General features: G+C 40.2%; 2 protein-coding genes and 1 long non-coding RNA gene across 4 annotated transcripts; 2 read left to right on the top strand and 1 right to left on the bottom strand.

Moving 5' to 3' along the window:
- Nucleotides 1–487: 487 nt before the first annotated feature.
- On the top strand, nt 488–11,682 carry LOC112565128 (integrin alpha-8-like). Its single transcript, XM_025240431.1, has 22 exons — nt 488–952; nt 1,691–1,809; nt 2,351–2,442; nt 2,766–2,981; nt 3,333–3,378; nt 3,915–4,001; nt 4,098–4,177; nt 4,391–4,456; nt 4,714–4,866; nt 5,066–5,171; nt 5,291–5,479; nt 5,638–5,865; nt 6,076–6,242; nt 6,755–6,883; nt 7,199–7,424; nt 7,589–7,892; nt 8,283–8,460; nt 8,905–9,177; nt 9,465–9,584; nt 9,991–10,083; nt 10,541–10,657; nt 10,963–11,682. The coding sequence occupies exons 1-22, from the start codon at nt 777–779 to the stop codon at nt 11,095–11,097; spliced, it is 3,300 nt and encodes a 1,099-aa protein (XP_025096216.1). The 5' UTR covers nt 488–776; the 3' UTR covers nt 11,098–11,682.
- On the bottom strand, nt 10,956–13,137 carry LOC112565135. Its single transcript, XR_003099351.1, has 3 exons — nt 12,630–13,137; nt 12,198–12,295; nt 10,956–11,093 (listed from the first exon to the last, which is right to left on the bottom strand). It is a non-coding gene; the product is annotated as an uncharacterized LOC112565135 (long non-coding RNA).
- Nucleotides 13,138–16,269: 3,132 nt separating this feature from the next.
- LOC112565132 (integrin alpha-IIb-like) lies at nt 16,270–25,791 on the top strand. Of its 2 annotated transcripts, XM_025240438.1 has the most exons (18): nt 16,270–16,353; nt 16,676–16,754; nt 17,152–17,217; nt 17,430–17,582; nt 17,859–17,973; nt 18,147–18,335; nt 18,488–18,715; nt 19,133–19,293; nt 19,519–19,647; nt 21,781–22,006; nt 22,168–22,459; nt 22,827–23,004; nt 23,492–23,809; nt 24,154–24,273; nt 24,534–24,626; nt 24,945–25,058; nt 25,401–25,537; nt 25,576–25,791. In XM_025240438.1, the coding sequence occupies exons 2-17, from the start codon at nt 16,740–16,742 to the stop codon at nt 25,518–25,520; spliced, it is 2,517 nt and encodes an 838-aa protein (XP_025096223.1). In that variant the 5' UTR covers nt 16,270–16,353; nt 16,676–16,739; the 3' UTR covers nt 25,521–25,537; nt 25,576–25,791. The 2 variants fall into 2 exon arrangements, with proteins under 2 accessions (XP_025096223.1, XP_025096222.1); XM_025240437.1 differs by having other exon boundaries at nt 25,401–25,791.
- The last annotated feature ends 1,463 nt before the right edge of the window (nt 25,792–27,254 follow it).

The raw sequence follows: 27,254 nt of genomic DNA, 5'->3' as shown, positions 1-27,254 counted from the left end.
CACAACCATATATATATATTTTCTGCACTACCTCTGGATGATGAACATATCGTGTCGTCAGCAGAAGAATCCATAAAAAGCTTCTAATGTTTTAATTTTGCTTGTAGTTATTTTTCTGTTTTTTATTTATATTTGTAACTACAGTAAGTTAGATATGCACTTATATTATCTAGCTACACTTACTGTTAACAGTATTTCAGAACTGCTTTCAAAGCATCTTTAGAGCTTTTTATAATTTTTCGTATGTCTAAAACATTCGCAATAAATTAAAGGCAAAACGCTGTTTTCTTCCAAGAAAAAAATCTTTACATATATATATATGAATGTTCTCGAATATGGTTGAATATGTATGAATGATGTAATAGGAAAGAAAGAGAGAGGTCGGTAGGGGGGGGGGGAGAAAGAAATGAAGAGGTTGGGGGTGTGGTTGGGAAACGTAGTGCGACCGAAAGTCTGACCCACGTGACCAAATCGACAGCCTGCTTGTTATCCCACTCAACCACTTAACAATGAGAGCCTGATGTACAGAGTATCACGACTTAAGTAAAGAGGAATAATTAATGAACCGAAACCACCGGTCTTCAGCCTTTACAGAGCGCACACACCAAGGGCGTGCTGTCGAGACAGCGGAGTGAGTGGACAAGCTAGAATGGTCATCACTAGCATGTTGATGCTGAGACAAAGAGAGTTGGAGCTGATGGCGTAGTCTACGAACTTTTCCGGACTTCATCAGTCATATCTAAAATGTGTCAGCAGTCGTGAAACAACCAACAACCATGATTGTGATAAGATGTTGGCAGTTGTATTCCCTGGCAGTGCTGACTGCCATCTTTGCCATGGACTGCTCGGCATTTAACGTGGATGTAGACTCCGCCACAGTCCATTACGGACCCAACAACTCCATGTTTGGATACCGTGCTGAGTTCATCAAACAGAACACTGGCTCAGCCAGGTAACACACTTATTTTCTACATTCTGTTGACAAATAAGTACTTTGACAAAGATGTTGTATTGAGGATCCACTTCGTTTTGTAATCGTATCTTTACTCACAGTCGATCTGAGAAGTGTCGCATTTAGTGTCATTAGCGTTATATATGTATTTAATATAGTAAATAGTCATGTGCAATAGGTCTCTGTCAGTAATTTCATGTAAGATATATTCTCTCTCTTTAAATTACTTGATATAATATTTATTATAGAAATAAAAAAATATGAATCGAGCAGGACAAGGCTCATATTCTGTTTACAAAGATCTTGCCTACAACATCTGAATGTGTATGGAAGCACATTATCATTTCAGTATATGTTAATATGTAAGTATTATGCATGCACGTATATACATTACATTAATATATATAATTACATAAGTAATTATCTTGGAAAGTCGTATCCACGTATGTGTGTACATCAGCGCTATTTGTACTGATATTGTTCTTTGATCACGACTTTGATTACATTGATCACAGAGCACCTTGTTACACACCCTGCATACAAGAGTATAAACTGTGCAATAGAAATAATGTGTTCACTACAAGTAAAGTGTTCACTAAATGTATTTAGTCTATGGTTAGAGTGAACAGAAGAGTACAATGAACACTAGAAGTGATTAGTGTACACTAGTAGACAGTAGACAGTACAGACTACACTAACACGCTCTCTGTTCAGTCACATCTTTCTCTCTCTCTCCAGGCTGCTGGTGTCTGCTCCGCACCTCCTGCCTGCTACACGGATGGCATCTGGTAACTACTTCTCTTGTGACCCACTGGGGGTCATGTCATGTCAGGGCAGAAACACTTTGCCCCCGGACGGTAAGTGGTTGCGGCAACCTCTTGTGCTTCTAATGGGTCTGTGTGTGTGTGTGTTGTCTGTGTGTACAGTCATTTTACTCCGTCGAAGATAGACATGAATCAGTTCTATCCACTTATAACGGAAGGAAGATATTAAGTTTCAGAAATTATTTTTCATAACCCTAAAGCCCGCTTTTAATGCTTGTTAATATTGTTGACAATTTTTAAGAAAAACTCATAGCCTTAAAGTACTTTCCACACCTTTATGATTTTTTTGTTATCTCACCATGTTTTTTTCACGTTTGTCGCTAGCGATGTGACAAAAGATGACCAAATTCCCAGATTGTCACGATTTAATTTGTACTCTTATATTTGTCAAGAAAATGGGTAAATATTTTATTTCCACACAATTTGTAGAGTCCAGGTAATATGTCTAAAAATACATATTAACCCTGTCTATTCTACCATAGCAAGCATTACACACACAACCTCCATTGTACAGAAAGCATTTGTAAATCTTCTAAGTACAGTCTGTACACTGTCCACTGCTTCTCTGTGTTAGTTGACACGCATCTAGCAGCAATAGAAGAATTCGGAGAGAAAAAAGAAATGTTTGGCCAGACAATGACACTGGTTAACAGCTCTACGGCTTTGGTAAGTCGACGTGGCGAATCTATTTATCTCTTTATTGTACTACTCAGACATCTGAAGGCTGTCAACTGATACATATATAATTGATAGAGTACACACTTTTACAATGAAAATTCTTTTAGGGGTATCTGTAAGTACACCCAATACAGTGGTATTTGGTAAACGCGGGCGCTTCCCATTATTTATAAAGTGCGTTGTTAGATGTATCAAATTTTGGTGGCATGTTATTCATTTATCAAAAACCAAATTGCCACGAGGCCTTCTTCACGCTAACCGTGAGGTCATCCTTGTCGTTGTTGGCTGTAACATTGGTGTGGTTATCGCAGATGTGCGCGCCGCTGTGGGCTCACCGCATTGGCTGGAAGAACCACCACATCTTCCCCATTGGCCGCTGCCAGCTGGTGCCACCCGGGTCTGACACCTTGTCGCCGCTGACGAAGAATGTCAACGAATACCTTGGCAACGTCTTTATGGACGGACACATGGTCTTGGGTTTCCTCAAGGGTTTCTCTCTCTTCGGCTTCTCCGCGGCTAGCGATGGGGTGAGCATCACCATGATCACAGTGATGGTTAGCAAGATGGGTGGTATCACTCTGGTGATGGGGTGAGGACGGTGGGACTCTATTAAGCCCGTAATCCATCAGTAGAGGAGGGCAGAGTGAATAATACACCTAATACAAATCCCGCAGCACCACGGCATGCATTGATAGATTGTGATTAACGCCAACACATGAACATTCCTAAACACATAAGTGCAATTACATTAGTAAATAGAGAGACATCTTTCGCGTTTGGAATTTTGAGGTCTTCCCTTTCATAAAGTGCATATTTGTTATAATTATTAAGCTTTGCAAGCACTTGTGTCGTGGCTAACAGGTAAATATGGTCAACAGGAAGGTCATGTTGTTGTTGGAACTCCTGGCTTCAGCAGCGGAAGAGGTAGGTACACACTCACTAACATGGCATAAGATGTAATAACATTAAATTACACTAACACGCATAACTGTCGAGTCTTTTTGGTAATCTCTGAATATATAACCTCTTCTCGCCCCTTTATTTTTTGAAATTCTGGGGGGAAGTGCTGATCTTAAGTTTTTAATTATCAAATATGTTTCTCAATACGAGAAAGCTGCTTTCCTTTTGTGCCAGGATCTGACATGATCCATAAAAACTCTCATATTCAAAGAAAGCATGACCTAATATGAAGTCAAAAATCACAATCTGTCCAAAAATTGACTGTTTTCATGGATGGCTATATTTTTATCATAAGAAATATTCCTGTTTGTCATGCTCACACTTATCGAGTATGTTTGACAGAACGCTGTTGTAACCTTAAACGACTCGAAAGAAGGAGATATCTGTGTTTTAAATGATTAAACCTTAGTGAATTATTGTAAATGTGTGTAAAAATATATCAGTAGCGATGTATTCATGTTACTGCCATACCCTCAAAAAAGAATGAATGTCTTGTGCAGGATCATTTGGCATCCTCACTTTGAATAGCGGGGAATTCGACATGATGGAGAAGGATACCTTTGACAAAGAGTTAGATGTTAATCTTGGTGAGTATGTCTCAATATGTTTTGACTGCCTTTCTTTCTGCCTGCCTTTTTTTTTGCTGTTCTGGAAATGAAGCCTGTCACTGTTCGATGTTTCAGGTTTTACCATTACCGTTGGGGATTTCTGTGATGGCAGGAAGATATGTTTTGCTGCGTCCAATCGTATGTCCAACGGAAAGGTGAGCTCTCATAGTATACACTTTGCAAGTGAAGTCCTAACCTATCATCATCAGTTTCTTTGTGTCTTTTAAAGCAAGTTTAGTCGGGAATAAAGTCAGTCAGTTCTACAAAATGCGCTTTTTAATGCAAAGCCACAAAATGATTCCCCTTTGGTAAATAATCCGTTTGATTTATAACTTGTCTATCGCTATTTTATACTATCATCATTTCAGGTGTACGTTGTTGCAAGAGAACATCCTAAAGTCTTCCGGGTAATGCAGATGCTGCAAGGGTCACAGGTCAGAGGGTAGCTTCACCACTGTATACATAAGTAATACTAGTTAAGTGCATACTACTTACTGTTACTTACTCAAAGTATGCACAATCTTAAACTGTGAACAAACACAAGGATCGTAAGAGTAAAAGTAATATCTAAAACAAACACAACTCAACATGACGAGGTCCACTCTTTGTTCCTGGCATCGCTTTATGTTTAAGGTGGTAAACAACATTATAGTAAATACCTTTAATTTCACCTTCTGGTCACTTTGTGTAGAACTACTCCTCCTTCGGGTTCAGCCTGTGCGCCATGGACATCAATGGCGACGGTCTGTCTGACCTGCTGGTGGGAGCCCCGACCTACTCGGATCACACCACCGACCCGACATCGTATGACGTGGGAAGAGTCTTTGTTTATCAGCAGGTACAGGTAAGTCGGTTAGCTTTAAATCTCTTGTCTGATTTTCTATTTTTTGTTTGTTTGGAAATTTCATCGATCACATGTATTTTCTTTTTTGAACAAATGAGTCCACACTGTTTACTGTGTTTTCAGAAAGCTTATTGTCAGCAATGACAACAATGAGATGTCAACTGTTATTTTAACCACTGTAACTGTTAACTGTCTACAGGGTAAACTTCTGGCAAACATCACGTTAGCTGGCGGCCGTAAGAGTTTCTCTCGTTTCGGATCTGCCATAGGAAATATCGGTGACATCAACAGGGACTCCATTGACGGTAACATTCCCATTTAGACCTTTTATTGTATTTTTAGGAGTGCTTATTCAGAGTTCACGTCCTTCTCGTTGGTACCTCGAGATACATGCTACTAGTATATTTTTTGTACGATGTTACAGATGTCGCTGTCGGCGCGCCACAAGAGGATGAAGGGAGGGGAGCAGTGTACATATACCTGGGGAGTTCAAAAGGACCGGAGACGACTTTCTCACAACGGATCTCGGGGCGAGATATTGGGAAAGGATTGTTTTCGTTTGGATCTCACATATCACAGCCTACTTCGGACATAAGTGCTTATAAATATCCAGGTCTGGTTGAAACTGATTGTGTTTCAACTTTCTCTCAAATCATTACATATCCTCCTCCTTCACCTCCTCTTGACCACCACAATAGACTTGATGATGAAGCAGTTATTGCATCCAGTTAATCTGTTGACAGTATGTCGTATGGTGTATTTTTGTTTCAGACTTTGCAGTAGGAAGTCCGCAAAGTGATGCTGTTGTAGTTCTTCGTACTCGCCTCATCATCAACGCCGTGGCCAACATCCTGGTGCCAGCAAGCGGTGTAGAAAGTTCCAACAACCTTTGCCCCGCCAACCTCAGCATGGTCAGCCTGAAGGCCAGCGGCTGTATCTCTCTAGGAGTGTGCATCAGCTTTTCTGTCGGCCTCACACGACCACGTCTAGAAAACCTCTGTAAGCCAGCTTTTCTCGCACTCTCACACTCATTCTTCCTTTCTCAAAATTCCACGATGACTGTTGCTGATGGTTAACATCTCTGAATGCTGCTGAAGGAAACTTCTCACCTAATTATTTTGTTTACAAGAACACCATGTTAAATGTTTATTGAGAGTCGTCTACCTTGGTTCTTGTACTTGATTGGTGTTTTCACTCACTGAACTTCAGTATTTGACGTTTCCTTCGGGATCGACACCCTGCTGCCCAATGAAGGATCGCGGAGAGTGCGACTATACAGAGGTCAAGGTTACCCGACAGTGACCTCAGTCAACGAGACTGTGACAGTGAATGCAAAGAATGCCTACTGCAAATCTTATGTCGCAATATTGAAAGAGGTGGAGTAATTTATCATCGATTCATTATTAATTGTTTGTTTTTATGTAGTTAATTTATTAATTAAAACAGTTCTTCTTGCACCAATAAACATCAAATGATCATGGTAAAGAGAAGCGCCCGCGAGCACACACACAAACACACACAAGAGTGGCTTCATTCTCAATAATTCACCAAACACAAATAAGCAGACAGACTGACAGACCAGCAAAAAAAACCTTGAGAATTATTTAGACACAATGTTGCACAATGTGTCTTGTCGTGCATCAACTCTTCCTGATTTTGTTCAGAAAACTGACATAATTTAAATCAAAATTACTGGAGTTCTCTCCTCTCTCCATTTTGCTTTCTTATCACAAAGATAACATCCTCGTCGGGGAAACAATAATATTAAAATAAGTCAAAGGAAATGTCTATTATTGTGACTCATTTTTAACACTTGCTTTAACACTTTTTAATCCCCTTTTTTATGGACTGAACTTCTCAACAGCGCTGTCGTAATTTTGTTTCACAGGATCAGATCCTCAGGAATCCATTTATTCCAGTCAAAGTTGAAGCTTCTTTTAATTTAAATTTCACGTCGATCAAGGACATCATCAGTCCCATTCTAAATGCCTCACTTCCGACAAGTGCAACGGCCGAGGTACGTCTAGCTTATCAAAATGAGTTTCAAAGTTTCATAGTTATAACTTTAAACACGATTCTTTATTTTACAATAGCCAAAAAAGAAAAAAAAAGGAGCTTGGTGGTCTCGATGTTAAACAGAAGAAACGCAAGAACAAACACAATACTTAATCATCATTCTCTAAAGGAGACTCTATTCATCCAGTGAATTGCTTTTTTTTCATTCTACTATCGAATCAGCAATGTTTGAGATGTTCCAGTTTCCTTGATGCACAGAATTAATCTAACCTTACTTATTTTATCTGGTTATCTGGTTCTTTTTTTAAACCAACAGGTGAAGTTCTTGAACAAGTGTGGAGCGGACCAGACCTGCAGGGCTGATCTCCTTTTACAAGGGCGCGTGCTGCACGTGCCGTCTGAAATGGGTCTAGACCTGAACGTGGTGAACAGCACGAGTGAGGTGGTGCTGGACCTCACCCTCACCAACCGACAGGAGACCGCCTACGGCATCAAGCTCACAGTCAATGTCCAGGGCCAAATAAGATTTATCACCGCCACAGGTGTGTATCGTGTGCATTTTTCTCTCTCTGCACATTGGTATGTTTCTGTCTGTTTTTATGCATGTTTACCCGTGTAAAAGCTGTAGATGTTCTGCACAGCAAAGTAGAAGCCTTTTGAAACCACAAGGCTATAAAGATATCGTGATGGACATTTTCCTTTGCAGACGATGATGGCGGCTCACAATTTCTATGTGAAGTCAGAGACAGCAAAGAAAACAGCACTCTGGATCAGGCAGGCTTCCAACTCTCGTGCATCAGTTGGTTTCCCTTGCCGCAGGGGGGCGCGCTGTCGGTCAAGCTACAGTTCGACGCAGCGTCAGTCCCGCTAGAGGCCGCGTCCCGCGTGGTGACCTTCGCCATCATATCCAGGCCTTACGACTCTGCTCAAAATCCTGAAGCAGAAATGAACGACAACATCATCAACCTGGAGTCCAGGAAGGCCCTCGTCGCTGACCTGCAGGTGATAGGGTAAGAGAGCTGTGTGGTGGAGAAAGATTTCATGTGGCGGGTCTTGCCTAAGGTGATTGGAGTAGAATGGATATTTTAGGAAGATTTCAAATCTTTGAACTAAGGTCTTCCTGTTCCTATGTTATAGCATGTAGCTGTGTTCGAATGGGATTTATCTTGCAAAATTTCTGGATTTCGTCCCTTTTTGTTTACATAATTCTCCAATAAAAGTGATTACAGATGACTAACATAGCTGGGGCGTCACATACTTAGCAGGAGATAATTTAAAAACTTTATTTATTGGATTGTCTACATCTCGTAGCCTTACTAATCAGCCTTTCTTCTAATGGTCATTTAAAAAACTCTATTACCTCTGATCTTCCAACTGTTTTGATTGTTTTAAACGTGCAGCTCCTCCGATCCTCGTTCTCTTCATATCTACGACTCCACCCACCTGCCTCTACAGGCCGCCCACAAGCTGCTGATAACCAATCGTGGGCCGAGTTTCATGCCAGCTACTCACGTTAACATCAGCCTTCCATATATGGACATGGAGGGCAGGGAACTGCTGACATCCTACAGTGTGACGGTAAGCCATTGACACAGCAAATATACTGCGTGACCTTTTGAACCCGTGACCTTTTAATCTGTATCTTTTGGTCGCTCTTTTGACCTCGTTCTCCTTTTTTCGTCTCTCATCTTTCCCTTTCTCATCTCACTCACACATCTTTCTTTTGTGTGCTTTTGTTTTCTTTATTTGCTGTGTGCGCTTCTGTTTTTGTGAATAACAATGATTGATGTCTCTTTTTCCTTGCTTTAAAGGCGCTTTTCACGGCAGTGAATACAGGGTTGTATATGTAATAGTGATATAATTCTCGGTATCTGTCGTACGATGCCTGGCTTATGGTTTTAAAGTTTGACAGTCTCAGGCCAAACTCTTACTCGGAATGACTTCTGCCAAAGATTGGAAGTAAAATACGAGTTGAGAGTTGAGAGTTGAGAGTTGAGAGTGTCTGTCTGCTGATGCTCGCAGATAAAGCTTGCAGACGGGACAGTGACGCAGTGTGCTGTCCTCTCAGTCGATGCGATTGTGATGACGACCACAGAGGCTATTCCTTCCTCCTCTTCTGCTTCTGTCAACGTGTCTACCCTCCTTCCTCCCGCCACGGAAACCCCGGAGTCGGAGTCAATAACCTTCGGGATCGTGGAGCCATCTCGCCGCCGCCGGCAGGCAAATGTTGAGAGAACATTTGACTCAAGCCAGAAATCCAGCAAGAACAGGGACAGCAGTCGTTCCTTGCAAATGGTACGACCCTTACACACGACTACCAACATCTCCCATTAGGTTACATCGCATGGAACACAGTTTATTAAATCGTACTTTATTACACCATGTTTCTATCGGTGAGCCATATCTTTTATATTAATTTTTTTCAAGAGTAGAGAATTCAAAAACATTGTTCTCTGCGCGAGTCCGAGCAGCGAGACTCGTATCTGAGTAGACTTTAACACTGTTCATAGCAATGCTCTAACACTGTTCACAGTGATGCTCTAACATAGGTGTGAATGTCGACCTGGTGTTTTTACCTGCAGGACTGTCGGGGCTACAAGTGCAAGACATTCCAGTGCAGCCTGCCGACCCTCCAGCGCTACGTGCAGGCTGAGGTGGACGTCTCCTTTGTCATCAACAACGCGGTCCTGCCGTTTTCCAGTGTAGGTGAATGTGTATGATGGGTGTGGTCGTCACAATAGCAGTAGAAGGAGCTGATAAAGGAGCAATAAAAGTGATTCACGCAGGAGTAGCAGCAGCACCAGCAGCAGCAGCAATGCTTGAGTAGGAGTGGTCGTAATAAAAGAATAAGCAGTAGAGTACTATGCTGCACAGGTGACTAGACATAGAATGTTCCACGAGGTGGTTCACATCCCCATGGCCGCACCATGACACATAAAATCAACGGACGCACTTGGTGGACAAAGGGAAACTACTCGCGAAGAGAGGGCGCGTCAACTTTTAGAGTGTTAGCATCAATGTTCAGAGAATTATTCTGATTCTAGAAAATGACAAGAGAGAAATAACTTTTGTTTTTAAAGTCTTCATTTAACTTTGTCTATGTTGCAGAAAGTTGATTCTATCTTGTACACGACCCTCACTAGCGTGGGAGAACCATCAACGCCATTTTTTTACCGATGGCCGGAACCAAGAGCTGTAACAGTATGCATATAGAGCACAAGTTTCTATGTAATGTCATTGTGTAATAGATATAGAGCTCATTTTTTACATTTTAAAAGTAATCACGTAGAACACTTTAATTTGTAAAATAAATATATACGTTTTCTGTAACATTTAACACTTGTAGATTTATTTTTAAGAGTAAACATCAAACACGTTATTTTCTGTTTGTACATTCACAATGACATCTGAACAGTTACAAGCCATACAAGAACTGCAGTCAGTACTCTACTGAAGTATAAACACAGTAAAGATCTGTTTATTTATAACATGAAAATCAAAGTATTTATTTAAACTGGTCACACGTGACAGAGCTGGCCAGTGAACATCTGTGGGCGGAGGGATGTCATAGCTTCAGGAAATGGTTGTGTGTCCTGCTTGAGATATGAAGCAATGTCATGTCCGTGTATGAGATACAGAGGTGGTGTTTGTTGTACAGGTCGCAACTCCCATCTACAAGGTGACATCGTTCACAGAGATCAGCATCTGGTTCATAGTAGGTGGAGTCATCGGCGGCCTCCTAGCACTGGTCATTATCGCCGTCATTCTCAAAAAGGTGCCAGAAATTTTGTTACATCTCGCTGCTTTTCAAAATTCCCCATATTTAGTAGTTTACATTCTAAATTTTTACACATTTACCGCTGAATTTTTTTTTTTTACTGTTATTGTGTTATACTAGAAAATAGCTGTATGTCCTTAAAGTATATATGCGAAGATGCATAGTTGTGTATAACATTTATTTTTATAAGCAAATATCACCTTTTTATAATGATCTTCCTTTAACGTTGTAGGCAGAAAAAAATGTCAAGATATACAATTAGCATCCAGTTTGTTTGTCACGTGATCTCTCTTTGTCTACAGGTGGGGTTCTTCCAGCGCCAGGACAAGGCGAGGTTGGAGAGGCTGAAGCGACAGAATGGATTCTACCAAACCCCGCGAAGACCACCCAGCACCCGACGGTCCATCTTGGAGCAGATTGCAGCTGATAAATTCTGAAACGACGACAGCACAGCTTTATAATATTATTGCCTTTCAAAGGACAGTCTCCTGCTCTCTGTGTGATGGCGAACAATGTCACCTCTGGTACCATGACAGAGAGAGAAGGTTGAAAATAAAATATTCTCGATTTTAGCCATTTATCCCCTGAATTTGTCTCCATTCAAAATAGTTGTGCTACGAAAATCTTTGAGCATAGATGAACTGCTAAATTAAATTTTTTCTTAATCTTGAAAATGATTATCTAATGATTAAATGGAGACTAAAGTTATCCTTTGTCCTCCTAATTGTATGATTTTGGATTGCGTGTTGGCAGAAATTCAGCTGATTGTTTTCTAGCTTACAGTTTAGTCACCATAAGTAGATTATCAGCTAATAAAATAAAGTTCAGATTTTATGTCCCTCACTCTTTTAGTTTCGTCCATGTGTATGTGCATTTACTCCTCCTGAAGTACCCCGATCTAATACATGTATACTTCACGAGCGAGTTTCAGCTAACACTCTTAACTGGTTGTTTGATATCAGGATGTACAATGTAAATGTATTTTCAAATGACGATTAAGTTAATAAATTTCTATAATGGTCCTGTGTTTGTTTTGTCAAATGCAAAACATTTGCCCCGAAGAACTGAGCAAGTGCGGAAAAAAAAATAATAAGAGGAAGAAGTCCATCTGTATAGCCCGTTCCTCCACCGTTAAAGGCGGGCTCAAAGCGCTCGGCATTGCTGTTCACTGTTCATGGCGATGAACAGTCTCATGTTGTAGCTGCTTGGTTAATACAACTTCTTTATGTTTTCTACATCAGTCTGTTTAACAGTCACCAGCAGTCCGGTTGGCGAGTGCTGAGCTACATGTGCTGTGGTTGTATCTTTGTGACCTTTGTCTATTCCTGACCTTTGTCTATTCTGTACATAGCTGATAGACACAGGCCACAATGTCAAAGGGCATGATGACCTCTTCTGATGACGATGACTCACTGATGTGACCTTCACTTTGTTTTCTGCCAGTGGTGGGAAGATGATAAGGCTAAACTTACCATCCACGTTAACATTCCTGCAGGGGAAACTTTAGTACAATTTTCACACTTCAGATTTTACTTACCAGCTTTAGTCTTTCTTTCCTCTGTGGCAACTGTGACAGCAGATACAAATGTGTCCAAAATGTTTTCAGGGCCAGGGGCCGCAACACACTGCTGGCACCTATATGAAGAATAATTAAACATTGAAGAGCATAAATTTGTTTAAGAAGTATCTCATACCCTACTGGTGACATTTCTTTTAGGTACACAACTGGTGTCATCACAAAATCGGTACAAGAAATCAATAAATAAAATTTACATACATTCTTTAATTTAAGCGAACACGTTTTGCTACAACTTTTCTTAAAACGCCCAAACTTTATGACTACCATACTGAAAAAAATCTCATCTTTGTGACGGGAAAAATATATAGCTATTAAGGACAATACTTTCAATTAATTTCAAACCTTTACTCATTATTCTCTATTAAAATAAACTGATATATCAAGGTATACTTAAGAAGCGAATTTCTTCGACTGCAAGGAATTCCATGCAACATAACACAGAACACGGATGCTGCTCGTGCAACTCTCAAAACATTTACACAGCGGATGAGAGAAGTACGAATGCTGCTGCACCGCGCGTGCGTGGCTGCTTCTATTTTCTCTGTTCAACCGGCGATGAGAGGACGACCCGGATGTGACCAACAGGAAATAACAGCAGGACTGGGACGCCCGAGATTACAACGGTCTCTGCTGGCGGGGCAGTGATGTGGCTTGAGACCAGTTCCGACACTCGAGGCTCACATACTCTCCAGTGCTGCTGTCGACTCCTTCGTTAGGTGACTGGAGTGGATACCAGAGTGTGACTAAACTTCTTAACTCACCATCGGTGTGTTTACATTTTCACAAGTGTGCACAGGACTGGAAATAATTCGAAGGTGGCAAAATTAATTAATGCAAATTTTTGGAAAAAGAAATCTGTACTTTACTAGGAAACCAAGCTTCAGTGGAGCCCCGTGTCGTCAAGATGTCGGTTATAGAGGGCAGGTCTACGTCTGCTGTGTTAATGATGCTACTGTGCACCGCCATGTTTTGTTCTGGTTACAACGTTGACATCAAGTCTGCCGTTGTTCATCGAGGACCAGACAGATCAAAGTTTGGATACCAAGCAGAGTTCATCAAGCAGACTACAGGACCTGTGAAGTAAAAGTTTCTTTCATTACTTATATTTGCAATATTTGAAAAATCTAGTTGAAGACATCTGCGCTATCATTAATTTTATAGACTTTCATTAATGATGAAAGAAATTCAAATATTACAACTATAAAATTTCAACATTGGGACATGCTTTCTTGACACTTAATAGGCGTATTGATGAAGGGTGTCATCTAGTGGTCGCATAGAAATATATGGTAACACGGCGGTAAATCGTCCACAATCTGCCAAATACAGAGGATCCGTTGGACACCTTCACTATAGACTGTACCCTCATTACAGAAATGTTTCAATCCCACTTCTCTTTTGATATGTAGTTTATGTACGGGCCTTATTCTCCCTCTGTGTGCGGTGATTCACGAATACTTCTTGGTGTACAGATATACATGCAAGAAAAATAACATTCTCTGAATATTATTATTTTATGTTTCATTAAGATCTACGTTTTATCGCTTTTTTATTAGTTGATCTTGTCCACTGATGTTTTATTTGCTTTGTTGGTGCATCTTGTTAATTTATCTAAAGAGACAGCAGAGTTGCCATGGTGTCAGATTAGCTCGCTGCGTACAAAGACCCGATTCTGAAGAGAACAACTAACTTAATCCTAGCCGACTGGTCGACTACCCCCAGAATAAGATATCAGTGACCGTCGTGTCATCACTTGAGAACGCACACACACACACACACACAATGTACACAGGATTCACAAGTTAAACCACATAGCATTAGTTTGTGAAATTAGTCTGTTCGTCAGCTGGTCATTCTTAGACAAGTAGGCGATTCTTAAACATGTAAATATGTTAGAAAGAAAATGTATGCAACGATAAATGCAGTGGACACCAGATGACTCTTCTCTCGTTTTTCAGACTGTTTGTGACTGCTCCACATCAGGAAGTCCTCCAACGTGAGAGATCAGGCCATTACTACCTGAGCGACCCGCTGATGGTGTTATCACGTGAACACAGCAACACCTTGCCCTTTGACCGTATGATGCTCAACAATTTCTTCATTCACTCACTTGTTTCGGCTGTATTTTGTCTCAAGGCTAGACATATGAAAATAGTAGCTTCAACCAACCAATCAATCAATCAATCAATCAATCAATCAATCAATCAATCAATCAATCAATCAATCAATCAATCAATCAATCAATCAATCAATCAATCAATCAATCAATCCAACCAACCAGTAACAGATGCTCAGTCACATGTTACTAAACACAGTTAAGCCCACTTTTCCAATGGCTTAAACAAGCTTTCATTAACAATTACCATATGTAAGCAACATGTGCAGCCACACATCCTGACACACCCACACACTTCCATCTACACTAGTTTCTCAAGTGTAACAATAATAGTTTAATGACCAGCCAAATGTACTGTGCATGAAAGACTATAAACGAACCAACAATCAACAATAAAATGAAGCAGCCATTTAGATAAGAAAAAAATGGACGAAAACAAGGAACTCAGGAGTGACTTCACTGAATTACGAAAAGTATTTCTTAAAGAACAGAAGTGTCAACTATTTTCAGCACTTCTAACCTCACATGAAAATCTTCAGTTTTCTCAGTACAGTCAGCTTTGCACTTGTTTAATAACATTAACTACACGAGCTTCAGAGTAAGTTTAGTACTGAGAATTATTCCTAAATATCTGTAACTATTTAATCTTGAAAGACTCATCATTTACATTTAACGTGTGTAATGTTCGTTCATTACTTCTCAATCAGGTCATCCTGAATTAGGCAACGTTGTCTCTGGACATTTCGGAGAGGAAATGGAGATGTTTGGTCAGACATTGTTATTGGTCAACAGATCAACTGCTTTGGTGAGTCCTTCAGAGAATTCATCGGTTTCTCGGTTTCATTCTCTCCTTCATTTTGCCCTGTCTGTTTATCTCTCTCCCGCATTCTCTCACTTCTGCACAGAACATCAGTGGTGCAGTCTGCACACTGATGATGACAAACTCCCGGATGATGTAAACTCGGCAATGTTCACAGACTATCGTCCTTTGCAGCTCCACCATGCGAGGTGACCAACAACTTCCGGATTTATTGTGCGCGATGATAAAAATGTAGCAAGTAGGATTTCCGTTTAATAAACCCATTGAAAACTCAACTGTTTAAATAGCGATAGAAGCATTTTGACAACCTTGAAACATAAACTCAAACTGACCCTAGATACCATGGCGAGACAATCTATGTTGTACAAACTTAATTTTCTGTCTTTACATATTTCAATCTGATCACTGATGGTGATACAACGAACTGTTGACGTCATTGTCCAGGTGTGCGGGCCGTTCTGGAACGACATTATAGGATGGAACAGTGAGTACCCGTTTCCTGTTGGCCGTTGTCAGCTGGTCCCCCCAGGAAATGGTTCCTTGGCTCTACCCCAAAACCAATCAACCTACATTGGCACTATCAATGTTGACGGAGGTTGGGTCCGTGGCTTTATAAAAGGTTTCGCTCAGTTTGGCTTCTCTGCAGCAAATCTTAAGGTGACATTTTTATTGTCCTAGTCTCTCAGAAGATACTGTAGACTTGTTAAAGCTTTTTTTCACTGTGCATTGAATTCATCAGCTCAAAACAAAATTTACAGTCTGGCAGTCGTCACAAATTAATTTTAGAATTGTATATTTTTAATATTTTAAATTGATTTATTTCTCTAAATAATTTAATTTTGTTTGATGTATTTGTCAGGATGGGAAAGTGATAGTTGGTATTCCAGGATTCGCCAATGCAAGAGGTAGGTAAGAGCTACTATTAGCAATCATTTTTATTATTTCGCACCCACTTCTTCATTGTCCTTTCTAGACAACCTTTCTCCATGTATATAATATTCACCCCTTACAGTACAACATCGATACTGTCTCCGAGGGAGTGTTTAGTGTCGTCTCAAACATAACGAAGAGCTTTAATGACGTCATTTCCGCAGGGACGTTCGGGGTACTCAATCTGAACAATGGACAGACTGAACTGATGGAGGGTGTGTTTGACATCCACTCGTATGTTTACTTAGGTAGGTTGTTTTCTATTCTCCTGAACAAATGGCTTTACTTATTAGAACTTATTATTATTGCATTCATTCTATGTCTTACATATAAGTATGTACGTGTGTGAGTGAATGTTTGTATACAAGTGTATGTGTGAGTTCATGCTTGTATACACGTGTATGTGTGTGTGCATGGACATATTACAAATGACAAGTATCTTATGCATACATGCACTCAGGATGATAAAAGCGGATTGAATTGCTCTATTTAAATCTTTTGTTTCCAAAACCCCTTTAAGATAAAAGAATAAAATAGTTTGGTTTAGACCTTTCGCTTACTATTGCTAAGGTTTTGCTGTTGCTGGGGCAACCTTTGCCGCGGAACGAAAGTATGTTTTGCTGCGTCTAACCGCATGAGCAACGGAACGGTAACGACTATTCATTTTTTTCTTTCCAAGATAGACAGTTACTCATTTATCCACCGTCGTCAAGTTTCCAGCGACGAATCAAAATTAAATCGCATTTTTCTCTCCCTACATTCATTCACGTGAGATTTCGGTTCACTCACTCCTTCTATATTTATCCATCCGTTTATCACTTTAGTTTAAAAATTAATTCGCTTGCTTTCCAATGTGTTATCATTCTCCTTTGAGTCATCACTAATCCAAAACTGCAAATCACAGACGATGAAGGAAAGTTTATAGATCAGCTTTCCTGAGAGAGATTTTCTATCCTGCAAGTAAAAATAAAACGTTGCAAAGTGAAAAATAGCATATAAACTATTTTTTTTAGTTTTTACTTCACATTATGTTGGTTTTGTCTCAGGTGTATGTTGTGGAATGGGACACGCTGAGTGGGTTTCGATTACTTCGCTTACTGCAAAGCCCTCAGGTAATTTACTTTATAATGTTCAGAAACAAATTACTGGGTATTGTAGCGTTGAAAAGTTGAAACCATTTATACAAACACAGCACAACAATCATGACCATATAAGGTGTCACGATTGTGAGGTAGTATCAGATCATAAGAACTATGCTGCAAGGAACCAGAGATACAGAAAGGTCAGGGTTACGTGAAGATCACGTCAAGATTACGTTGTGCAGGATTACTCGTCGTACGGCTTCAGTCTGTGTTCCATGGACATCAATGGCGATGGTCTTTCTGATCTGTTGGTCGGCACGCCAGCTTACTCTGACCACAGCAAAAGTCCCTCCTCCTATGACGAGGGAAGAGTTTACGTCTACCTTCATCTCCAGGTGACTTTTGGCTGCCTACACAGACTTTTTGTTTAGAAGTAACTCTTCTGCGCTTGTGCCATTCATAAAAAGTGTAATACATAAAAAAATCTCCCTGATTTTGAAATTCATGCAGAAAATTTCTTTACAGCCCAAGTAAAAGTAATTTACCAGTATTAGTCTTAATTTTTATGACAAAACCTGTGGTTGTGCCCATCATCGTGACCTAGAGAAGTTACAAATCAGGATGCTGTTAAAGTTCTCCAAGAATTGTAATATAAATATTTTATTGAACAGTCTGTACAGGAGAATTTTTTAGACAATATCACGCTGGCTGGAGATCGGAAGATGTTCGCTCGTTTTGGATCCGCCATAGGAGACATCGGAGACATCAACCGAGACTTGATACACGGTAACACGCTTGTGCCTCGCTTTCATCATGCATGTACTTATTCGTACGTACACACATGCTTAGAGGTAGAGGTTACCCCTATTTTTTAAGGACTTTTAGGGGATTCAGACCCTATTTTTCTAGGGTCCAGTTTTTTGCCCATTTGTCATTGAATCTAATCAATTGTGATGCAGATGTCGCTGTCGGTGCGCCAGAAGAGGACGATGGGAGGGGAGCAGTGTACATATACCTGGGAAGTTCAAAAGGTCCGGAAACGACCTTCTCACAACGGATCTCAGGGAAAGACATTGACGAAAGTCTGTTCTCTTTCGGGTCTCACATATCGAGGTCTACCACAGCCACAAGCCCGTACAATTACCCAGGTCCTGATATAATCACTAAAAGTTTTCAAAACTCATTAACATGGAATCTTATTGAAACAGTTTATTGTTTTCCTCTTATTTTTGTGTTGTCGAGAATGTTATTTTTGTTACTTCCTGTTAAGAGAGTGGTGTATGCTGTGTTTCTGTTTCAGACTTTGCAGTAGGGAGTCCGGAAAGCAATGCTGTTGTTGTTCTCCGCACGCGCCTTATTGTCAATGCCAAAGCCAACATCATCACGCCTGCAAGTCCTATAAACAGCTCCAACGATAATTGTCCGGCCCCTGCCAGGAATCCGGCTTTTAAGGCCAGTGGATGTATAATGCTGCAACTTTGTTTAAGCTTCTCTGCTGAGGACCCAAGAGGACATTATCGAAACCTGTGTATGTTCTCACTCATGCAGGCACGCACGCACGCTCGCACGCATAAGCAAAATGTTAAAAAATAATCAGACCCATGCTGAGAGAGGAGCATGCTTACATCGCTTAATGCATAAAGTAGGTTATTGTGTATTAGGGAACAGAATGATAGCCACGATGAAACTAAGATTCCTAAAAGACGACGCAAATGGACGTTGACCTCATCAACATTGTTTTAGGTAGTCCCATAGTCGTACTTCAGTTTGCTTGTTTCCATCAAAAGAGAGCTTCTGTTTGATATTCATTAAGCTTCAACGAGATTTTTACCATTCATACTATGAAAAAACCGACCTGGACTCAGCTGTCCTCTGTTATCGTTAGCTTGACATCTGTAAGTCCACTAATTAGAAATTATTTTGTATTTTTGTTCCCGGACACCAGCCTTTGACGTGTCTTTTGAGATCGACACACTCCTGAGTTATGATGTGGTGAGGAGAGTGAGGCTGTTGACCAATGGTCAGACGGAGACCTCAGTGAAGGAAACACTTACTGTAAACGCCGGGCAGGTGGACTGCAAGACTTACGATGCCATACTGAGAGAGGTATACTAAATACTTTTGCATCTGATTTATTTTTACTTTCTTTATTTTCCCTCTGTTTTGGGCTAACTCTATGAGTATGAACATAGCAGAAGATACAGTGCATCTACACCGTTAGTTGTCTTTATCATCGTTACCCGCTTTCGTTTGATTTGAAGCTAATGTAAGTACCACGAACTGTTTTCAGCAAGCAGAAGTTTATGAAAACAAATAATATTTTGTTCACAGGATCAGATTTTTAGGAACCCTTTTATACCGGTAAAAATGAAGGCTACTTTTGCCTTAAATGTGACTTCACTGCAACAGCCTCTCAAGCCAGTTTTGAACCCCTCCCTCCCAAACGAAACAACGACTGAGGTGAGTTGCGTGCGTTAGGAAGTGAGCATAGCTCGTGTGAATGACTCTAGAGCAGGGGTGTCAAACACCCGGCCCGCGGGCCAGATCCGGCCCGCCAGGAAATTTTCCCTGGCCCGCGAATGAATTTTAGTAAATCATTGTTAATGGCCCGGCGACAAGTAGAAGGTAAACAGCAGAAAAGTTCCCGTCGAGGACAGGAAGAGATGGGATGAGTTTAGTGAAGTTTGTACAGACCACCAACAATGCACTGGTCAAGTTACCACCGCTCCTGTTGATGCCCATAAATCTGACCTTTGACACGGGACACGATGGCATGAACACGGGCCGTGGGTCGAAGATTTTTAGTACCTGTTAACTTCCCTGAATCGGTCCGAGATCAAAGGGTGACTAGGGAAAACCCACGTGTATGATCAAGGCAGCTCAGCAAAAGACTAGTAGAAACTCATCACTTTCTGACTTAAGTTGTGAGAAGCAAACTTGTGGAGATCAAGTTGGTGGGAGTATAGCTTCTCCAAGGACTTATATATATATACCATCTGGAATTACATGTGCGAACTGTGCATGAACTGTGAATTATACACGTGGACTGAGGATGATAAGTGCCAACTGTGGAATACTGACTGTCCAGTTCCTGCGTCGTCAAGAGTAGATGACTGCCGCCAGAGAGATAAGTATCCGAGTATAAATAGCAAGCCACAGTGTAGAAATAATTGCTGCTTGTGTATTGATGATTTGTGTCTTTTTTGCCTAATTATATCTTCTTCTTTTACATACATAAACTGATGTAATAACATCACATGTCATAGCAAACAGTACTGAGCAGAGCACGCGATTGTTTAATTAGAATTGAAAGCTGTGTGTAGTGTGCGAACTTAACGCTAGTCGTAGGTATTGGTGCGCCATCTGTCGGGGAACAAAGGCAGATGATCAGAGCTAAGCAGGTGTTGTGACTTTTCTAAAGACTTTTACTTAATGTTAATTTACTTAATAAAGATCGAGAACATTACACTGTGTAGTGAAGGGACTTTTGTAATTTCAATACCAATCAAATTTCAAATTAAAGCTAGCCGTTAAAATGGCCAAGAGAAAGGTTGATTTTGAAAACAGAGTCTTTCAAAGCCAATGGGAGGCTGAATACATGTTTACTAATATCAGCGGTAAACCAGTGTGTCTACTTTGTGGAGATACAATAGCTGTGACCAAAGTATATAATCTTAGACGGAACTGCGAGACTAAACATCAGGACAAGTTGAAAAGCCTGAATGCAGAACAGAAGCTAAAGAAAGTGTAATGAGTGACTGAAGGCAAAGTACGACTGTGTGGGGCCTGCACTCATTCCCTCTCACAAACGATGCCCCAGCTTCGTCTACATGCGGCTCGAATCTTGAGCATGTTTGGCAGCAGATATTTGTGTGAGCAACTTTTGTCTGTGATGAAGATCAACAAAGCATCACACAGGAGTCGTCTTACTGATGCACACTTGCAGTCCATCCTGAGAATCGCCACAACACAGAAACTTACTCCAAACATAAACTTGTTGTCAAGAAAAGATGTGAAACGTCACCTCTGACAAAATAAATTAAAAAGAAAAAGCCTTGGTTTGTATGATTTTGTTTACACAAAATTAATAACAAAAAGTTCATTTTTGGTGTTCAATAAAAAGTTATCGGACTTAAATAATAACCTTCGGCCCGCCACCTTGTGTACGATGTGAGATATGGCCCGCTGGTCAATTGAGTTTGACACCCCTGCTCTAGAGTATTACACATATTAGTATCAGACAGGATTGCCATCTTATAACACATACGCGAGGTATTAAGTATGACAGATGTATGCTGAGAGCGAAAAAGCAAAATAAGGTAACAGAAAAGAGAGAATAGGATGAAAGAACGAGAAAAATAATGGTAGCATGATGGAGAAATGATAGCAACGATTGTGATTTATATCTGTATCAATTGATATACTTTTATATGTAGATTAATGTCTTTATATGTATCTATATTATTTTCTGTATATCTACATTTAAACGAATTGTAGCACGCATCTTTTGTTGTCTTCATTGAGCCTGCCTTTTATTGTAAATTCTCTTAAATTGGCGTTTGATTTGTATTTGTTGTTGTTTGCCTGTTGTAGTTGCGGTTCATTAATAAATGCGGCGAGGATCAGACGTGCAACGCTGACCTCGTTCTGGAAGGCCGCGTGACGCACGAGCCTGTGGAGCGAGACATGAATCTGAATATCGTGAACATAACGAGCGAGGTCAAGCTTGACCTCACTCTCGTCAATAAACAAGAAACCGCCTACGGAGTCAAGATCACCACGCAAATACAAGGACGGATTCGATTTCGTTTTGCTACAGGTTGGAATGTATATAAATATAAAATTAAAACTATTTTTATATATAAGAGCACAGAATCACATTCCCATTGAGCATCTTTCTGCTTACTTAATTCCGATTTGATTCTACAGATACATATACAGCTTTTGATATTTATTTTTGGTATTTGTTTATTTCTGCAGGTGAGCAGGGGGTCTCACACGTCAGCTGTGAAGCCAAGGACAGGGACAACACCACAGTGGGCAGTCTCGTCACCTGCAACAGCTGGTCTCCCTTGGCGCAAGACGAGGTGCTGCCCGTCAGACTGGTGTTCGATGCAGTGTCGGTTCCTCTGGAGGATACATCTCGTGTGATCAGTTTCGAAGTCAGAGCCATGCCCTCGGACCCTCTTCAAAACCCGGAGGTGAACGACAAAGACAACGTTGTCACGTTGAATTCAACAAAGGTCATCGTGGCGGAAGTGCACATAGACGGGTAGGTTTAATCCGGGTGCTGGTGTTCCAGGTACCTAGTATCTGAAGTCTGACCTGGGAGATTACAGCGCTGATTATCTCGAGATGCTTTACTTTTATAGCTTATCCATGTTTGTTGCTAAATTTCTTTCCATTTATAATTGTAGATATATGAGATGATGCAAACAAGAAAACACATTTACTTTATCTAGTCCTAGCCGTGATTCAGCCATGTATGGTCATGCTACCACGGACAACCATAGTCATGACTACCTGGCTGGGTTTTCAAAGTCCTTTGAATGTACACTGCTGTACAACTTGAAACTGAATTCGAACTTGGATCAAATTTCGCATAAGGCACAGGTAGATGCTGACGGTTTTATTTTCAGGTCCTCGGACCCTAAGGCCCTGTATGTCATCGACTCCAACGTTCCTGAGCTGGTGGCTGTCCAGAGACTTCTGGTGACCAATCATGGTCCGAGCTTTTTGCCACCGACATACGTCAACATCAGTCTCCCTTATAAGGACATGGAGGGCAGGGAGCTGCTGACATCGCACAATGTGTCGGTGAGCGACAGATGTAATGTGACCTCGTCGATGAAATGTTCACTCTCTCACTTTATGGTTATAGCTCCGCACGGTGCTTTCATTAGACAACAAAAGAAAACAAAACTCTCTATTTATATAATTAAAGTGTTTTCAACTTTTACTGAATAAAAGCACAGTCAACAGCTATTAGTTGTATATGGTACGAGAAAAACTATAAACACAACATCTTTCCCGCTGAAAAAAACAACTCTGCGATCGCTTATAATTAAGTAAAACATCTTGATGGTTCAGAGCAAAATTACTAACAATCTGTTTATATCCTCTGCCATACTTTCCTCCAGCTTTCCCTTAATCCAAAGAAAGCATTTAATCATCGGTAAAAGTAAGAAGCTGCAAGGATTACTGAAGATAAATAATACTGTGAAATATTGTTTCTGCGAAACTTGTTTGGACATCACCTCATTTATTTATCTCTCACTTGCAAACTTTCTCTGGATTTTAACAGATAAAGCACCAAGATGGTTCAGAGATGCAATGCACTCCCACAAGTGTGTCTGATGCTTCTTTGCTCACGACAACTAGAACACCACCATCTACAGCCTCAACACCGGCAACACCTCTTACGTCATCACCAGGAACGGCCACGACTACCCAGAAACCAATGCCGTCTGGTGCTACACGAACAACCAGGGAACCGGAAGAACCGACATTTGGTCCGGTGGACCCGTCACGACGTCGCCGCCGCGAGGCAGGAGAAGAGAAGCAGGTCGAGACCACAGACAACTCGGACCAGGACAAAGGCAGCGAGCGCTCACTACAAATAGTGAGTCCTTGCAACCACGGCATCCTCGTAAACTACTCAGCCATTGCTAGAATATTGTCACTGTCAAGCAGTAAAATAGTATAATACTGTCAAGCAGTATAATATTATTGTCACTGTCAAGCAGTAAAATATTATTGTCGCTGTCAAGCAGTATAATATTATTAGATAATTGTTGGAAATGATATTTACAGTGACATAAGCTGCATGGGTGAAGCATGCACAGAGACAATGCCACCCTGAACACCCGGTGTACCTAGTCGTGCTTACGATCCCTCGTCATAGAAACGTTTGCTGACGACATCGAGATGAATGCTAATTACAGGTTTTGTTATTTCTATCATTAGAATTGCCAGACCTACCGGTGTAAGACATTCCAGTGCAACCTGCAGACGCTACATAGGAACGGACAGGCGACGATTATGGTCAGCTTGGTCCTAAATAAAAGGGTTCTGGAAGTTTCTGAGGTATGAAAATGCAGGCACCAATGTTTATGCATTATGTGTGGATGCATACATATGGCTAGAAAGGTATATGTGCATATTTGTCTATTTGTATGTGTATTTGTCCCTATGTGTATGTGTGAATGCATGTGTATGTTTTATATGCATTTCCGTATGTGGATTTCTACACATTTATGTGTATTTATGTGTGTATGCTTCTTGTTGACACAGTCACTGCCGTTTACTACTAATGACTTGCGATGTGTTTGTTTGCAATGCTCCAGAAAGTCGACGCCATTTTCTACAACACCTCTAGCACTGTGGCGGAACCGTCAACACCTTTCTTCTACAAATGGTCCAAACTTCCATCGGCAAAAGTAAGCATCTAGAAAGATAGCATACTGAAATACTGAACAAACAAATATAAAAGTTTTATCATTGTTTATACGGTATTAATGTTTTAAAAAACCAAAAGATGTGAAAGAGTAAGCAACCTATTACAGAGAATATCATCTTTTGAGGATGCCGCTCAGATCCTAAATGTGGATGTTTCCAAGTCCAAATCCACTATTTTAATCTGCTTACCAGATGTGCACTTCAATATATGTTATGCATTATTGCGATTTTGTTTACCATGGTCTTCTCTTCCGTACGTGTGATGCATTGCTATAAACATGTTTGAATTCCTTGATCAGGTCTCCACCATCATTTACATAAAATCAAGCGAGGGAATCAACCTCTGGATTATTATCGGTGGAATTCTTGGAGGCATCGTGTTACTTATCATTATAGCTCTTATTCTCAAGAAGGTTAGAGGTTTTGTTAACATTACCATGCACGTGACACATGTGTGTTTGTGTGTTTCTGAGGTATGAAAATGCAAGTGTGTTTGTGTGTGTGTTTAACAGTCCGTTGTAACTGTTGCTAGTGCCTTCCTCTCCTTAACTATATCATTATCTCATTTTCTTTAGATATGCAATCAATGTTGATAAACCTTTACAACAAAAGACAATGATTATTTGATACTTTAAACACCTTTACTGCGGCATGCGTGCTTAAAGTTAACTTGGTTTACCTTAATTTGGAATTTTGTGTGTTTATGAATCTCCGTGACATCTATAATTAAAAAGAAATATTTTGCTCTCCGGCAGTTGGGTTTCTTCCGGCGTGCGGACAAAGCCAAGCTGGAGCGACTGAAGAGACAGAGCGGCTACTACAACAAGCGGCGGCCTCCAAGCTCTGCGCCATCTCCTGCAGACCAGAAGACATAAAATATATAAAGCTCAAAATATCCACAGAAATATCATACCCTGGTCAAAGCTCAAAATCTCCACAGAAATATCACACCCTTGTCAGACTGACTCGTGAACAGATGCTAAACATTAAATGTTTATATGGGATTAGTTTGCTTGATAGTCCACGTACTTTTATTCGGTGCTATGTTATAGATGAATACCAGTCTGCTGACGTGGTAGACTAAATTCTTAAAAAAAGAAATTGTATTTTTTGTTGAATTAAATTCAATTATATTTTCATATTTAATCCCGATGTTCAGTTGTCCGAAAGTTGTCTTTCATGGAGCGATGACGAAGTGACGTGCCTTTGAAGTATCATTTTACTTGTTAGTTCCTGCATCTTAAAAAATTGCTTTAATAAAAAAATGCTTGATAAAAGTATCATTTCTGAAAGAACCAGTCATTAAAAATTACAAAAATATTCATAGTTGAAAAGAACAAACATTTCTACGCTCAAAGAAATAATCCACAACACCTCCTACCACAGTTATCAGTTTCCTCTGTTTCATTTAATCTTTACTTTTAGTCATAATTCTGGTAGCTTTCTGCAAAAATATATATATATCATACAAACTTTTTACAAATGCGCAAAGCCTTAAACTATTTCTAATGTGAATTGGTAATTTACAGTTTTGTAACAGTATGAATGTTAGCCTTACACAGATGTACACACATTTTTGGTTATCATTCATAATTTCTAACTGTACCAACTTATTTAACTTATCATTACTGACATTGCATCATATATAACTTAAATTAAACAGGTATTTTAATCAGATTTTAAATAATACGTTTTGATATCTTGTAAAATCTTCAAATGTGGCTTGCATGTGTGCTGATGTGCTTCGCATTAATCGATGGATAAGTATGTTTGGACAAGTGTTTACATTTTCACGTCAGCATGCAAAAAAAACATCAAAATTCCTGCTTACACATGTAAAGACTTGTTTAGTCTGTAGGTTGCACAACCATCTGCACAGCATGACCTCGCCATTTCTACAAATGATAAAAAATATTTGGTTACTGGTCATGTAAGTGAACATACACACTCTGAGCTCTTGTCTTTCTGCTCGTAAAGTTCCATGTGCTTTGCAAACTCGAGGAAATTTCAATCTAGAAATTATAGAAGTTAGGCAAAGGGAAACCACTCTCATATCATTACCCGTGTGTTTATCTATAAAATATATTTATTAAGTGGCTTTCCATGCATGGTGTTAGAATGCTTACTTATGCGTCATTCTTAGTCATTAGCTATTTACAGTTAAAATAATAACAAAACACCGATTTAGTCATCTCTTCCATCAGTTCGCAGTTGTTGCTTCATCAACTCTGCTGGCTGTTCTCATGAAACTAAAGTTTTCCGCTGTCGTAGTTCTGACCATAAACGATGCCAACTTACCGAGATTATGGTGAACCGTTATCACCAACTCTCTCCTTGGATCTTACTTTTGTAGTTGTAGTTGTTGTTGTTGTTGTTGTTGTTGCTGTTGTTGTAATCTAATTTCTAATAGCAGCAGTGGCAACTGTCTCTAGGAACATTTTTTTTAGATTTGTCTATTTTAGCCTTTCGCGCAAGTTTCGCGCTCGACATTTTCAAGATAGGGTGATCTGCCGTACAGAAAATTCATTTCGGGGCAAAGTCGACTGCTGACAAGCTGCTCCGTCCACTCTGACGTCATGCCGAGAGGTGACCTGCCGGTTCTCCGTTCC

The sequence above is a fragment of the Pomacea canaliculata genome, linkage group LG5 (genome assembly GCF_003073045.1).
Source record: "Pomacea canaliculata isolate SZHN2017 linkage group LG5, ASM307304v1, whole genome shotgun sequence".
Classification (NCBI taxonomy): Eukaryota; Metazoa; Mollusca; class Gastropoda; order Architaenioglossa; family Ampullariidae; genus Pomacea; species Pomacea canaliculata.
Note: the sequence above shows the minus strand (reverse complement) of the source record. Positions and strands in the feature narration are given on the sequence as shown.